We start from the raw sequence: 16,171 nt of genomic DNA on the forward strand, positions 1-16,171 counted from the left end.
AGAGATGTTCTACTTAGTGTGAGCTACTACTCATTTTCCTAATGATAGGGCATATCACAAGATTTTTCTATTTTTTCAGACAGGAGTTCACTGTATTTAAGAAAGAAGAGCCACCAGAGGGCAAAAAACCAAGATATTTAATCAGAAGTCAGACAATTGTGTTTATTTAAGTGTGTGCAAGGGTAAGTATACATATATATACACACATATGGTTTGGTTTTGATACAGTGTAGAGTACAATCTTCAGGCAGAATAGAGAATGGAGTTACTTGCTTTTATGTCTCAAGCACTTATAAAACAGTCATGCTACAACTTGCAGCCTTATGTCAAAGCTTTCTTTTTTTTTTTCTTTTTTTTCTTTTTTTTTTTCCAAGTTGTGGTTTCAATATTAATTCAAGCAACCAAGTGAATAAAAAATATTGCAGGTATAAAATTTCATGGAACCAGCTTGGTGGACCAGCTATACTGAGCCAGGAATCTTGGCTTGTTTGGGGACTCTGCTGAAGCCAGAGTCAGGGTAAGAAACCAGGAGGGATTTCTGGCTGCCTTCTGAAATTAAGGTTATTGGTGTCTGATTTGTGCACCACTTGCTTGGCAAGTTTACCTTTGGCTTCCAAAATTTACCTTTGGCTTGAAGGAAACCAGTTGTTTCATCGAACTTGTAGCCTCGTGGAATCCAAGTTAACCCAGACATCATCACCCAAGGTCGAGCCTAAACCTGGAGCTGGGCATTGGTCAACCTTCCACTGGCTGCTCTGCCAGTCCTCTTGATGAGTCCTGGAGTCCTTAGTCATTTCTATTAATTTTCTTTGCTTTTTTTTTTTTTCTTTTTGTTTTTTTGCTTGTCTCAGTTTTGTTTGTTTGTGGTTTTTGCTGCTTGTTGTTTTGGTTTGGTTTGGTTTTAATCACAATTTGCTTCAATTAGGTGAGCATTTCATAGCATCCCACTGAACAACACCCTGTAGGAGGTTACAAAGAGAGCCACAGATGCCTGGAGGATGGCTGGGGAACTATTGTTGTGCCCTTCCCCAAAATCAGGGGAGTAGTGGAAACCAGAGACAGAGCAGGATGAGCAGCAGGTGGTACCAGGAGATATAAAACCCCCACCCCAAAGCTCTACCTTGGTCTTCTCCTCTGGACCTTTCCTCCCCCTCCCTCCTTACCAGGGACATTTGGACACCGAGCAATATTTCTGAGCATGACTTGAAATTTTTACTCCCCCTGAGTGGCACTGCTGGGGGACACATTTGGTGGCACACAGCTGCTCTGGGACACACTTTGTCACACACCTCTGTGGGACACATTTGGTCGCACGCTGCTGCAGGACACACTTGATGGCACACTGCTGGGGGACACACTTGGTGGCACACTCCTGCTGAGGGACACATTTGGTGGCACACTGCTGCTCTGGGACACACCTTGTCACACAGTTCTGGGGGACACAGTTGGTGGCATACTGCTGTAGGATACACTTGGTGGCACATTGCTGCTCTGGGACACACTTTGTCACACACCGCTGCTGCTCTGGGACACACCTGGTGGCACACTGCTGGGTGGCACACTTGGTGGCACGCTTGGTGGCATGCTGCTGCTCTGGGACACACTTGGTGGCACACCGTTGGGTGGCACACTGCTGGGTGGCACACTTGGTGGCACACTTGGTGGCATACTGCTGCTCTGGGACACACCTGGTGGCACACTGCTGGGTGGCACACTTGGTGGGATGCTGCTGCTCTGGGACACACTTGGTGGCACACTGTTGGGTGGCACACTTGGTGGCACACTGCTGCTCTGGGACACACCTGGTGGCACACTGCTGGGTGGCACACTTAGTGGCACACTTGGTGGCACACTGCTGCTCTGGGACACATTTGGTGACACCCAGCTGCTGTGGGTCAGAAGTTGTCTCCAACTGCTGTGGGACACACTTGGTGACACACCTGGTCTCCCACTGCCACGGGACACGAGTGGTGGCACACTGCTGCGGGGTGGCAGAGGTCACAAAGTGGTGTGAGACACACCTGGTGGCACGCTGCTGCGGGACACACGTGGTGACACACCTGGGAGCAGACTGCTGATGTGGGGAGTACAAGGTCACACACTGCTGGGGGACACACCTGGTGGCACACTGGTGCTGCCGGATGCCCCTGGTCAGGTAGGGCTGCTGTGGTACACACGTGGTCACATCCCGGGTGCCACGTGGCTGCTGAGGGACACGGGGGGGCAGGGGCTCGGTCACACTCTCAGTCCCACTTTGTTGGGGCACACACTTGGTGACCCCAAACTCCTGTGACACCTCCTCGGTTTCACGGCATGGCAGGCAGAGGGTGACACACCGAGGGACACGGGGCCGCTGAAGAGTCTGCTGCTGGGTTACCCACTGCAGCTGTGGCACACATCTGGGTGGGCACGGCGTGCACTGGGTCACACACTGCTGCTGAGAGAAGCTGGAGGAGCTGATCTGCTGGCGGGGGACACAGGGGGTGACACGCTGGGGGATGCAGAGTGCTGAGTGCCAGGTGGGTGCTGCTGGGCGTCTGGCAGCGTACATGGGTGGGTGGGTGGTGGGGAAGAGGTCCTGATAGGCTGGAGGGAGGCACTGATGGAAGTAGCACAACATCTTGAGGAGGTTTCATCAGGACTGGAATGACAAGTGAGAAGGCAGAGCCTTTAGACAGGCACCTGGCTGACTTTCTCCCTCTCCTCTTCCTGCCCCTGCTGCAGGACTGGCTCGCTTCACAGGGTGCTGGTGACACATCACACCCCTGCCACCATCTCAAAACCACTCCAGCAGCAGATGAGAACCCAACCCATCGGTTGAACCTATGAAACATAGCACTAAGTCAACCAGTGGGGAAATCCAGACACATGGAGCACTAAACATCTCCCCAGACTCCAACACCCTCCTCGTCACCTGGACCCTCACAGAGAACAACCCATCTTGAAGGCCAGCAGAGGAATGGCTGATCTCATCCCTGCCTTTCAACCATTCAACCAAGTTTTCTCCTCCTGCTTTTGGTTGGTGACTGCCTCTGACTGTTTGCTGACACATCAAAAAAAAAAAAGCCCAACCCAGAAAAAAAATCTCTGACCACATTTGCCACAGCAGAGAGGTGAAGAGCACCCAAGGCACTGCTGCTTGGTGATCCCATCACACTGCGGGCACGCATAGGGTCACAGCTCAGCCTCAGAAGCACCAACTTTATTATCATTAGGGAACCAAAGCCAATTAAAGGGTGGTGATACCACAACTGAACACAAACCCAGTTGCATCTCTTCTGGCATTATGTTCCTTGATACACCAATGCAGCTCGGACTGCTGTCAGGCACCCCAAAAGCAAACACCAGCAGCACCCCAGCACTCCAGTTACTGCTGACACCATTCCCTCCCCTTTATCAGGGGGTCTCAGGCTGGAGAGACCGTGGGGCTCTGCATTCTCTCTCCATCCCAACAACTGAAACCAACTACTTTTAAAAAATGTTACCATCAAGCAATTTTTATCTGTCAAAAACCAGAAATAAACCCCCATTCCAGCAAGTAGAGAGGCTCAGCATGAGCTAGACTTACCCAGCTCCCTGGTGAGAACAGCTTTGGGATGTGACAAGTGAGCCCTAATGGAAGGGGAGCTTTTATACAGCTACTAAATGTGCCTAAGGTATGAGGTACCCACAACATATCCTATTAGATGCAAAATCTGTCCTGTGTGCAACTCCTGTAGTGACTCCCATCAGTGTACTCATCCCTGAGAATGAGTAGTTGGCTGTCAGCTTCCCAGTAAGAGTAATTAGCTTTTGTATAATCTGAATGGTATTTTGAGAGACAGCACCAGGGGCATCCCCTGCTTCAAGGGTTCTTCAAGGTCAAAATGCACCCAGTGACACACACACTGTGGTGGCTTTCCTGAGGTCTCACAGGCCTGGAAAAATCCTGGTGGTCCCCAGAAGGACTTGTCCTCTTTCTGCACCACATGTGGTGGTAACTATTTGCTGTGTGAGTTGAGTTGACCCCTCCACATCCTTCACTAATTGTAATCCCAGGTCTCATTTGCCCTCTGGTGCCCAGCAGTTGGGCTCAGATGTGTGGTTGTGCAGTCTGGGCATGGGGCACCCACTCCTGGGGTAGAACAGGAGCTCCTGGTAAAGCTCAACTCACCCCTTGGGTGGGTGCAGCTCAGCCTTCCTGGAGACCCTAATCTTTAGCTCATGGAGAGCACCCATTTTTTGGTGTCCTGATGTTCCTGGGATACCAACTGGAATCGGAGTGATGGGAATACCCTGCCCAGTCACTCTCAGATGAGCAGAAGTCACATTTCACTGTAGCCCTTGCACAACAAGCTCAGCTGCCAAAGCTGTGACCAGTGGCCAGGACAGGCAAAAAGAAGCACCAGGAGCAGAAAAACTTCCTCCACTTCTGTGTTTGACTTTCTGTGAGTCAACTTGCTCCCACACACTGTGCCCAGATTGAAGAAACCAGTTAGAAAACTGGGAGATTAATTCTTTTTTTAAGTCACTGAGGGTCTAATAAAATCTTTTATTATGGGCAGTGCCCCAACCTTCAATGAAATCCTTACTTCATTCCAAACTTGACTGAAACACTTCATAAACCTGCTCATTGAAAGCCCAGGTAAAGTTCAGTTATTTCATCACAGCAATAATTCCTCTTTCATGTTAATACTCAGTTATATCTGTACCTAAATCCTCTTCATCCAAAATCACAGAAACAAAGCAAGAAAAACCCAGGGAACCCAGTTTTAACCTTGGCAATGGAACAACTTTGGAGACTTTCACTATCTAAACAATTTACATGAGTGTTTCACTTTCACATGACACCAGTTTAAAAAAAATGGGTGCTCCTGTTGTCATCTTCTGTGGTATATCCTGGTAGAATCCACTTTCTGCCCACATGGAAGCCCTGCCCCATGGTGGTTGTCAGCTGAGAAAACCTCATGTGCTTTTTTTAACATCCCTGACTCAACCTGGGAAAGAGTCTGAGATGAAGGGGGGGGGAGAAAAGAAGTTAAACCAGAGCTGTGGCACTGAGAAGGAAGAAGAAGGAAGCTGAAAAACATCCTGGAGGGGATGCCAGGTGAGCCATTAGGGAATCCAGCACCTTCCTTTTAATAAGTGAGGAATGCAAAGGAGCAGCATCACAGTGCAGCAATTTTGGAGCATGAGCCAACCCAGCAGGAATGCAGAGCTCTCTGATGGCTCCAAATATAGAAATCAGGCAGAAGAACAAGCCAGTCAAAAAAAAAAAAAAAAAAAAAAAAAAAAATAGAAGAAGATAAATTGGCTAGGTGTGATCTGAGAGGTTGGGTTGAAAAATTAACTTCACACCATTAATGTTGACCAAAAAAAATACCCAAGGTGAAGAGGTGCAGAGCAAGAGGGAGCTTCAGTAGGGAGCTGCTAAGCTTGAGAACCTGTGAGTAGTGAAGGATGCTACGTGTGCTCGGCTACAAGAGCAGAGGAAGCAGACCTAAACCAGAGCTCATCAGCCATTTTTTCCAGCCTCACCAAGGCAACAGAATCTCCTCCAGCTTTGCCAAGACATAGCCATGTCTTCCAGCCTGCCCAGGGCATGGTTCTCCTCTCCCAAGTCGCAGGGCACGGACGTTTCCTCCGAGCTCTGCAAACCACTAGAGCGCAGCATCCACACACGGAACCACCTCCTGCGAGAGCCTCGCAGAATCAGATGCTGCCAGCTGGAAAGCTGCCTCCTTGGTGCACTTTGTCTCCAGAAAAAAAAAAAAAAAAAAACAACTTAAAACTGGCAGCCTGCAAACTAGACCAAACCCAATGCCTTTGCTTTGTGGGACTCCAAGGACTGGCTGCTCCTCCTCGCACCGAGGCACTGGTTTGGAGTTAAATCTGAGTTGCCAATGCTCCTTGCAGCCCTCCCCATCCTGTAAAAGTGTCTTATTCCACCTGCTCACATGGAAAGATGCTCCTGGACATTGAGAACACACGCTGAGATATAGCTGGGCTTCACATCATGCTCCTCACAGGGCAGTGGGTCAGTTACTGCAGGGCAATGTGGTGCATGGAGGGAGGGGAGGGTGAAAAATAAAGGGAAGATGAGAGAATAAGAAGAGATCACACTTGTATTGTATCAGGTTTGTAATTAGAAAGCAGCACACAGGCTGGAGATTGTAAAACTTAATGTATTATTAGCCCAGCAAGTAGTAAAGTTGCAGTCTTGCTGTTTCAATGGTTTAAAAGTACTGAAGGCAAAATCCTAACCCCAACACATGAAATGCTCCTCACTTGGGCTCCTTCTTGCTTCATTTTAGAAGTTTTATTACTCAATGAATTCTTGCTGTTCCACAATTAGTAGCCCCACATACCTCTTTGTTCTGGTTGCTACCAGACTCAGTGGAGCTTGCTGAAAATCTGCCTCCATGATCAGAAAAAACCCTGATGACTTTTAAAATCCTTAATCAGGATTTTCAAGACAACTGGGGCTCTCCCCAGCACCCAGATCCATTTCCTACACCATTCATTAGCTGGGATTCCACCCGGAGAGACACTTGGGCATTGAGGTATGGACTCAAAGCCTGATGGCAGCCCTGGTTGTCCCCTCTGCACCAGCACCAGGATTTAATTCAAAGCCTTTTGACTCCTTAATCTTTTAAAATCCTTAATCATGTCTGTGGATTTTCAAGACAACTGGGGCTCTCCCCAGCACCCAGATCCATTTGCTACATAATTCATTAGCTGGGATTCTACCTGGAGAGACATTTGGGCCTGATGGCAGCCCTGGTTGTCCCCTCTGCACCAGCACCAGGATTTAATTCAAAGCCTTTTGACTCCTTAATCTTTTAAAATCCTTAATCATGTCTGTGGATTTTCAAGACAACTGGGGCTCTCCCCAGCACCCAGATCCATTTGCTACATAATTCATTAGCTGGGATTCTACCTGGAGAGACATTTGGGCCTGATGGCAGCCCTGGTTGTCCCCTCTGCACCAGCACCAGGAATTAATTCAAAGCCATGAAGCCTCCAGCAGCACAGCTCCAGGGCACACCTCATCCCCACCTCTGCTCTGTGGTCCCCAAGGCTGCAGAGGATGAACCTGGGAACTCCAGCTTGTGGAGGCTCTCCAAGACCAGCAAGGAGAAGGTGAAGTTACCGTGACACACCCCAGGTTTTGTTCCTCTTCTCTCCCTGTCCATGTGCAGCAGCTCCTTTGGCTCAGGAGGTCATTGACTCAGTTTCTGGTTTCGCTGTTACAGGTGTGGCACAGCCACCAGAGCTTGCAGGGCCTTGGCTGATAGTGGGCACTTCTTGGCTTCTGATTTTGAGGTTAAAAGCTCCATCTCTGGCTGCTCCTCAGGTTTCTTTTCTTCTTGGCTGCTGCTGGGTCTGGTTCTGCCACTGCTGGGTGAATGGTGCTGGCTCCAGCTTGGCTTTGCTTGCCAAGCTGGTAGAGGGGCTGCTTGGTTGCAGTGCTGCTGGCTTAGATAGGAGGACATTCTTCTCTACAAGCCAGAAAATGAGAAAAATATCATAAGAAAAAAGAAAAATCCTATTTTTCTGAAGAAATAAAAATCTACACTTTTAAAAAAAAACTATTCATAAAGCACCAAACCAAGAGAGGAAAGGAAAGCAGCAGCAAAAGCTGCACTTTTGTATCAGAAACACCAGTAGTTTCACCTTCATCCACATCTAGGTGTTAGAATGAAGCAAATTGTGAGAACTCAGGATTGTTATGATTTTAATGACTTCTAAGTCAATGCAAAGAAGACCCAAGATAAGCCTCACTCTCTCTCTCAAGCTTCAAGACCAATAATTGCCCCTCCCAAGCTATCTTTTTGCAGGATATTCATCTGCTCAATGTCCCCTTTATTACTGCTGCCTTTTGCCAGCATTCAGCTGGTATTGGTTTAAAGTCCAAACACCTCTGAGGACACCAAGGTTGGGTCAGAATTTGTCAGTGCCAGCACTCGTGCAAGGCTGAGACTCATCCGAATTTTTCCTGCTGCTCTGGGATTTATTCTTTCCTTTCCCTGGGAGCTTGTTCCATCAGCCAGAGCATGTTATTAAATCAGATGCTCAGGACATGCTAAGCTTTTAAAAAAAATCCTCTTTTCATAGCAATTCAGCTAATAGAACAGGTTTAGGATCATAATGCAAGGCGTCTTTTTATAATCTCTGAGTCCTCTGGGCCTGATTCTCTTCCTATAATAACCTTGTGCAATGGTGTGATGCCATCAAAGTCACAAGAGTGGCAGAGCTCTAACCAGGAATATCTCAATCAATCTGTGGCATTACACAGATGCAGAAATGGTTGGAGCAGAAACAGTTTAATTCCTAGAGCCTTCAGGTCCTGAAATTTAATCTCAATTAACTCTATTTGCAAATGGCAGAGGTTGAGTTTGCCATCACCAAACTCTAATCTTACAGTAAATCATATCACAGGAAGTCTAATTAACACTCTTTAATAGAATTATCAGGATCAAACTTACCCAACCCACCAGTGAAGCAATGAATCAATGCAAAACCAGTGTAACCAACCTGAGAGTCAGGGATGTCCTTATATACCCCAGGAGCAATATGTCCCAGAGAGAAGGGCCTATGCTTCACATTTTTTCACATCTCCAGAACTGCTCAATTTGGAGAAACAGATTTCTTTTTTCCTCACCTTTAAGAAAAAAAAAAAAAGCCCTCCCAATTCTTAGGCATATTCTATTTTAGCAGCTGTTGTGTCAGCCACACCTGAAGCATGAAAGATTTGTTCTTATTTGGATGTTTTCCAAATACTCTGCTCCAAAGCCCCATGGTTTTGGTCCTACCAGATAGAACAAAATCAACACAGGCAAAGAAAAAATCATCCAGAAATTCAAATGGTGGGGCTTGAACTTCAAGGACAGTCAGGGTCTGTTCTGGCTTGGAACCAGAGAATCCCAGACTGGTTTGGGCTGGAAAGGACCTTGAAGATCACCCAGTTCCACACCCTCCCACCAGCCCAGGGTGCTTTAAGCTCCATCCAACCTTCAACACTGCCAAGGATGGGACAGCCACAGCCTTTTGGTGCCACCTGAGCCAGGGGCTCCCCACCTCATGCTGAAACATTTCTTCCTAATATCCAAGCTCCTTTTCCCTTCTTTCAGCTTGAAACCCTTCCCTCTCATCCCATCCCTCCAGGCCCTTGTCCAAAGTCCCTCTGCAGCTTTCCTGGAAGTTTTTCAGAGACTGGAAGGTGCTCTAGGGTCTCATAGCATTAAGCAACCTGAACCTGCATATAAATGGTGTCCTGAGAATCTCCCTGTTGCAGCAGGCACCTGCCTGACCACCACCCAGCTGATGCTCCAGCAAACTGGTATTTTATCCCCTTCCAGGAGTGCAGGGAAGCCTGAAATGGGGCATTGCACCCCATTTGCTCCTTGTTCTCCAGCAGCAGTGCTGCCAAGAGGAGCCTAAAGCTACGATGACCCTCAGGCTTCTCTACTTTTCAATTGCATGGCCTGGTGTATGGGCTAGAAAAGGCTGATGAGAGGCTAAACTCCAACAAGTTCATTCCTGAGCATAAGTGAAGCAACTCAGAATTAGGCTCTTTGATGTGATGGCTGACAGGAAAGTGTTCCTGTTGTGCCCATTGGGTTTTCAATGAGGCAATCCAGTGTATTCCAAAAAAGCCCAGTAATTCTGCAAAAGCAGTGAGGAATCATTTTAGAAAGAAAATTAGAAGATTTTTCAAGGAGCAGTGCAAGGAGACTCTGGAAGAGGCCTCCAAGTAAGAAAATTTGAATCAAAAGTCATAACATCTTGAAGCTGGAGGTTTGCTGAATGTAGGGAAGAGGTTTTAGAAGCATGAATGCAGAGTCATGGGTTTCACACAGTGATTCAGCCATGCACATCTGTTGGGGTTGTTAAATTAATCCCTTGATAACAGGGCAAGGAAACCTGCAGGTTCCTGGGTAGCTCAAGTACAAGAGGAATGAAGGGGAATCATTCCTGGAATAACAGATAGGAAAAACAGGCTTGAAACATGAAGATGTCATACCCAGTACTCAGGACACTTGGCCATCCCTGGTGGTGACCAACTTCTCTTTCAGCACTAGGACAGGAGATGTGTTAGTGACTCCTCTCACAGGCAGACACACCGATACTAGGAAGCCCAGTAACAGGTAATTATGTCTTTTGTCCTGGGAGATGAGTTAGCCAAGATGTCCACCCTAAAATGATGACAGACACAATAATGAAGAACAAGATGGGGTGTTAACAAAACAGCGTCTAATTAAGCCATCAGGGCGAGCCGTGTCTTGAGAGATCCAGTTCAGCAGCTATTGAATCACACCAAGACATGAAATCCAGGAGTGGATAGCAATAGTTCCCTCTGATCATTTGCTCTGTGCACAAAGGTTCAAAGTACAGGATGGAGAAAAAAATCCAAGAGCATCCATGCAGGTGGGGAGTGAGGATCACAGCGAGAGTTTCACAGTCTGAGCTGAGTTTCTCTGCGGTGGTCTCCACTTCAGGCTGAAGCAATGCAGCTTCAGGACCTTTGGAGATATCAAGACATCCATATCAGTGATGAACCACATAGAGTAGGAAGCTACAGACCTCAATTCAGAGCTGCCAGCATAGCTGCTGCCTGTCTACCAGGGCATCTTGGATTTTTGGGGTCTTCATTATCTGATCAGCACTTGTAAGGCCACTGGTGGGCTGGTAAGAGTTCAGGATCTACCCAAGTTTTCTGGGAGCTGGAGCAGCATTTTCTGTCTAGAAAGGACAGGCTGGAACCAGTAATTTTTCTCACTTGTGGTGTCACTTCCCTGAAATTAGTGGAACAGCTTCAGCATTGAGTGGGAGCTGAGCTGGGATCCACCAGGTGAGAGCTGAGGAGCTGCTTAGCTCCACGTTTACTGTAAACTCACCTTCCTAAATGCACGTTTCTCCCGTAGTTTTCCAAAGGTTTCAGTAAGGCAGGTTTCACTGCAGATGGTATTTGCCTCTAAAAATAGTCTTTGTGCAACTGGCATGGAAGGGGAAAGCAATTACACCTCTACTATGGGAAAAACATCCACTCCCTTTCCACGGGCTGACTTTAGAGTCTCTTCAATGATAATTACCAGGATTTTTCTGCTGAGGTTGCTGACATGGAGGTGAAGTGACCTCCCCAAGCTTCTCCAGACCTGGATCCAAACCAGTGTTTAAGGTCAGGACAGCCCCACCTTCTGATCTCCAGACAGGGTTCAGGTCGTCTCCCTTCCAGCTATGGAAAGTGATTTTCTTTCATCACTTGATGTTGCAAGTTGAGGCTGGAAATTTGACACCTAGGTATTCCAGAAACCTCATTGCTTGCTTAAATAAAAGCAATGTCTCAACACAGAGCCATGGCTGTAGAGCCCAGAACAGTTTGCCACAACTCTGCTCATCAGCTGCTACGTGCCCTGCTTCTCTTGGGTGCTTCAATTGATGGCCAGAGCAAAGGTTACTGAAGCTTTGACCCAAAAATGCACATCCACAGATGCAATATTTGAGCTGATGAAATCTACTCTCTCCTTTCCAACCCAGCTGCTCTTGTCCTCTTCAGGCCAACAATAATGATAAAAACCACTCTTTACATGAGTCTGAGCTTTTTTTCCTCTATTGTGCTGCTCTGAAGGGCTGTATCTCAGAGGTGTATTTCAGCAGAAGGGCTATTTTGATAACCACAAAGCATGGTGCTACCTAGAAAGCAGACAGGCAGGTTCTCCACTGCTGGAAAGTGTCCTGGTTCCTGCCTTCAACAGAGCCACGACTGCAATTTGCACCCACAGAGCAGCAAGTGAAGCCTGAGTTCGGGTCAGGTCTTGGGTTGGGATATTTCTCTCACCAGCAAAGGCTGATAACTCAAACTGAGCATCTTCCAAAGGCAGGCAGCAAGGCTGGACCCCACCTGCCATGAGGTAAGAAAGGAAGTTGCACAGATGAAGTCACACTGTAGGAGATGTGCCTGAAAATTCAGGTGTTCTGCCCTTCCGTTGCCAAATTATCATTAACAGAGGAAGTTACACCACAGCCAGAAACAGCTCCTTGCTTTGCAGCCCAGGAATCCCAACTGGGGATGGGTACCAGCTCAGCCTGTTGCAACAATTCCATCCTAGGGTGAGGGCTCTGATAAGAGTTCTGGTAAAACAGTGGAGATGGGGCAAAGCTAGTCCCAAGAAAACCAATTATGATGAAATTCACCTCTGTGTGGGACACGTTGTCTCTGCTGCTGAAAATAAATCCACCATCAGATGTTTGGTTTGTATCCTGATGGCTCCCTGAGATTTTGAGGATAATTATCAGTGAGCTATTCTAACTCCATAAACGTTTCTTCCATGGAATAATGCTTAGGGAATAAATTGGATATGCTACAAGATCTCCTGATTTCACATGGAGATTGAAATATCTTTGCAAATGCTATTCTGGCACCTAAATGAGACCCGTGTCCCAGTTCCACTTGAATGGGATAAATCTTGCATACTATGAAAAAAATCCCTTTATTTTTCACGTGATACATGGAGATAAACTCAGTTCCTTCTTCTGTTTCTTTTAGATGGGATCTGCGTCTGCTGTACCATTCCAAACAGCATGCATTCAAAATTATCTGTGATCAAATGAAAGAGGAATGAAACCTTCCTAGGAAAAAAAAAAAAACCAAACCAACCAAAAAAAAACCATCACGAGTTTATAGAATCCCAAGAAAGTCAGTTTGGAGAACTCATTGATGAAAAGTAAGTGAGAGAAGTACAGATTAAACCACAAATACCCATCTTAAACCACAAATATCACCTAAGAAGTGGAGGGTGAAATGACTCACGCAGAGGCTGCAGAGGAACCACCTTGGCTCACACCTCCCCAAGACCCCTGTTCTTGATGGAGTTTGCAGCAAAGGTATTAACCCAAGGGTATGACCTTTATTCACACCAAAAATGGTTTTTGTTGAATCAAATTAGTCAGAAAGGGGATTAAAACTACACCAAAAGGTCCTCTTCAGAGTGCCTACGTGTAAAACAAGTCTGTGGAGGAAACACACAACGGTAGTTGTGAAAGAATGAGCTCATCACCTAGGAGGACTCATTCCCAGAAGGCAGGGCTTTGAAACCATATAAAAGTTCTCAAATCTCCGTGCTCCACCATCCTCCTGACTTCGTGCTTCTCCCTCTTGACTGGTTGGGTAAGTCAGAGAATTCTATGACTTTTTTTGGGGGGTGTCTGTAGTTTTACTGCTTGGCTTAACGCATGCAGGCTCTTTCGAGAAAGTGTTTTATTTGGGGCTTTTGAATATGTAAAAGACTTCTGCAAAGAAAGGAGGTTGTGGGCATTGGGGTTGGACTAGAAGGCTTGGAATGACTCTGCAAGGCAAATTCAGATTGCATGTAAATCTGAGGATACTTAAAAGTGAAATTAGTTCCTCTCTGAGGATGAGATTAGATAAAATTCTGTTGGTTGAAGTATAACTGAGCCTGCCTCCAGGGACAGAGAATATCTAAATGACCTCCCGAAACTCCTGCCAAATCTATTTTCTGTGATTCTGCTACTTATAACAAAAATATTTTAAAAACATCCATTTCAATGGAGATTTATTTTGGGAAGATATATAGGGGGATATGAGGAGCTGTAGGGTGCAGAAGGATAAAAGCATTCTTAGTGTGCTGGCTCTTTCATACCAACCATGTCAAGAGCAGTATTTGGCTTAAGATATTATCAGGTCCTTAGAAAGAAAACAACAAGAGAGAATTGATATTGATCCGGGGGATCTAGGAGTATAGAGAAGAGAGAAATTAATTTACTTTGAAGATATGCTAAGAGGAGTAAGCAACACAGGGGAGAGAGAATGAACTTGTATGGTCTCCCATGATCTGTGCTGGTGCTTGTCCTACATGGAGGGGACTTGAAAATTACCCTTACAAGCAACACAGCTATGATTCTAACTTTTTAATTGTGCCTTTAGATTGTCTTTAGAAAAACAGCAGCACAGGCTTTACCCAAGACTCAGCTCAAGGCCAGCTGAGCCTGGAGCCCACAAAACAGTGACAGGAAAACCCAGTTGCCTGTAGCATCTTACTGGCCTTGGGAGAAGAAATCCCTCCTGATGACTCTGATTCACGTGCAAGCTTTAGATTATTATTAATGGCCATGATAATCCAGAGACACAGGGACACATTAGCACTGCTAATTCCTTCCATGACAGCTGGGAAGACAGTGACACAGGTAACCTCAATCCATTACATCACCCATGGAGTTAGAGTGAAACCAGAGCCAGAGGAGGAGCTGTATCTCCTACAGAAAGATCTCAGCTTGCTGGTGAGGTCCACTTTGAGGCCTTAGCACCCCAGCCTTCTAGCTCCAAGTAAATTCTGGGAACCACTTTAAAAGGGGCAAAATCACAGGAACTATTTCAGTTTTGTCAAAGTAAAACAACCTGTCAGGCCCAGATTTCTATTTTTCTACTTTTTGCTACACCAAATGTTTTGAGGCTCACAGAATCCAATTCTAAACATTTGTCTACGGGATTCATGATTTTTTTATTATTATTTTGACTTTCTGAAACCGCTACCAACCCAGCAGATCTGTTATTTGCCAGCTCCTCTCATCAATTCCCCAGGACAGAAATGAAAGGGAATTAACACCTTTGGAAAAGCTGAGCAACAGAAGGAAGAGCTCTGAAGTGTAAATCAGCAGCAAGTTCAAAGGAGTGGCTCTGCCTCAGTTAGACCTGACAGGGCTGTCCCACATTGCAGAACAGAAGGGAGGAACAAGATAAGATGGAGTCAGAGCAGGAGCTGAAAGGCAGGATGAAAAAGAAAGAATCAATCATAATTCTTTTGGAGCCAACCTGCCTAAGAAAACTTTCCTCTTGCAGGTGACTCGTGTTCCTTAGAACCTTTTCACACTTCTCCCAGTGCAGTCCATTTAGCAGACACAATAACACTCTGCCATTTCTTTCAGATAATCTTGTTTCCTGCCAAGATGTCTTTGAACCAAACGCAAATCAAGCAGGAAATCACCCTCCCACCTGGCCTGAGCAAAACAAAGCAAAGCCAAGAGCCTGTGCCATACACTGACCCAGTCCCATGTCCACAGCAGAAAACTGAAGCCCAAGTCCCAACACCTTGCCCAGAACCAGTCCAAACAGAAGAGGTACCAAGCTCAGAGAAAAAAGTGCCATTGCCAGTACCAGTGGTGGAACCAGGCAAGGGAGAAGAACCAGTGGTGGTAAAACCCAAGTGTCCACCACAGGAGCAGCAGAAGCAGCAGCAATGCAAGGTGCCACCAACTTTCCCACCTGTGTCACTTCCTGAGCCTGTTCCATGCTCGGAAGAGAAACCAGCAAGCAAAGAGGTGCCTGTTTCCCACTCTGAACCAACTCAGTGTGTGCTGGAGAAGCAGGAGTGCAAGGAGATCCCTGTGCCAGTTCTTGTTACATGCCCTGAACCTGACCCATACCCTCAGGAGAAGCAGCAGCACAAGGAGATCCCTGTGGAAATCCCTGTTCAACACCCCGAACCTGCACCGTGTCCCCAGGACCAGCAGGAGGTCAAGGAGATCCCTGTGCCCATTCCATCCCCTCCAGAGAAGCAGGAACACAAGGAGACCCCTGTGCCAATCCCTGTCATATGCCCTGAACCTACACCATGTGCCCAAGAAAAACAGCAGCACCAGGACACCCCGGTGCCAATCCCTGACCCTCAACCTCAGGAGAAGCAGCAGCACAAGGAGATCCCTATAGAAATTCCTTTACAACACCCTGAACCTACCCCACTTCCCCAGGACCACCAGCAGCAGAGCAAGGAGACCCCCGTGCCCACCCCGTACCCTCAAGAGGAACAAGAGCTCAAGGAGGTCCCGGTTCCAACCCCTCCATCCTACCAGGAGCTGGGGCAGCACTTCCTTCCCGAGAAATGTCCCCCCCTGGAGCAGCACCAGGTGAAGCAGCCCAACCAGTGGCCCCCCATGCAGAAGTAACTTCCAGCTGACCCCTTGAAGAGAGCTGATTTCAAACCCCGACCTCCTCTCCTCGGGGCTCACAGCCGGAGGTCATTTTTCAACACCCTTGATGTTCGCTGCAGAATTGCTGTTCCGAAGCGGAGCTTCCACCTCCTCAACCCCCCCTCTCCCCCCCCTTTCCCCCTCCACCCTTCCAGCTAATTTAACGCTTGCAAAATCCTCCACTAACACCCACCCGCGAATCGCC

At 47.1% G+C, this 16,171-nt stretch overlaps 2 protein-coding genes across 2 annotated transcripts; one reads left to right on the forward strand and one right to left on the reverse strand.

Moving 5' to 3' along the window:
- Positions 1-1,159: 1,159 nt before the first annotated feature.
- Positions 1,160-2,620, reverse strand: LOC115599638 (spore coat protein SP87-like). Its single transcript, XM_030464958.1, has one exon. The coding sequence runs from the start codon at positions 2,618-2,620 to the stop codon at positions 1,160-1,162; it is 1,461 nt and encodes a 486-aa protein (XP_030320818.1).
- Positions 2,621-14,946: 12,326 nt separating this feature from the next.
- On the forward strand, positions 14,947-15,942 carry LOC115599685 (cell surface glycoprotein 1-like). Its single transcript, XM_030465285.1, has one exon. It carries the CDS (start codon positions 14,947-14,949, stop codon positions 15,940-15,942), a length of 996 nt encoding a protein of 331 aa, XP_030321145.1.
- The last annotated feature ends 229 nt before the right edge of the window (positions 15,943-16,171 follow it).

This window comes from Calypte anna, chromosome 25 (genome assembly GCF_003957555.1).
Source record: "Calypte anna isolate BGI_N300 chromosome 25, bCalAnn1_v1.p, whole genome shotgun sequence".
In the NCBI taxonomy this organism is placed as follows: Eukaryota; Metazoa; Chordata; class Aves; order Apodiformes; family Trochilidae; genus Calypte; species Calypte anna.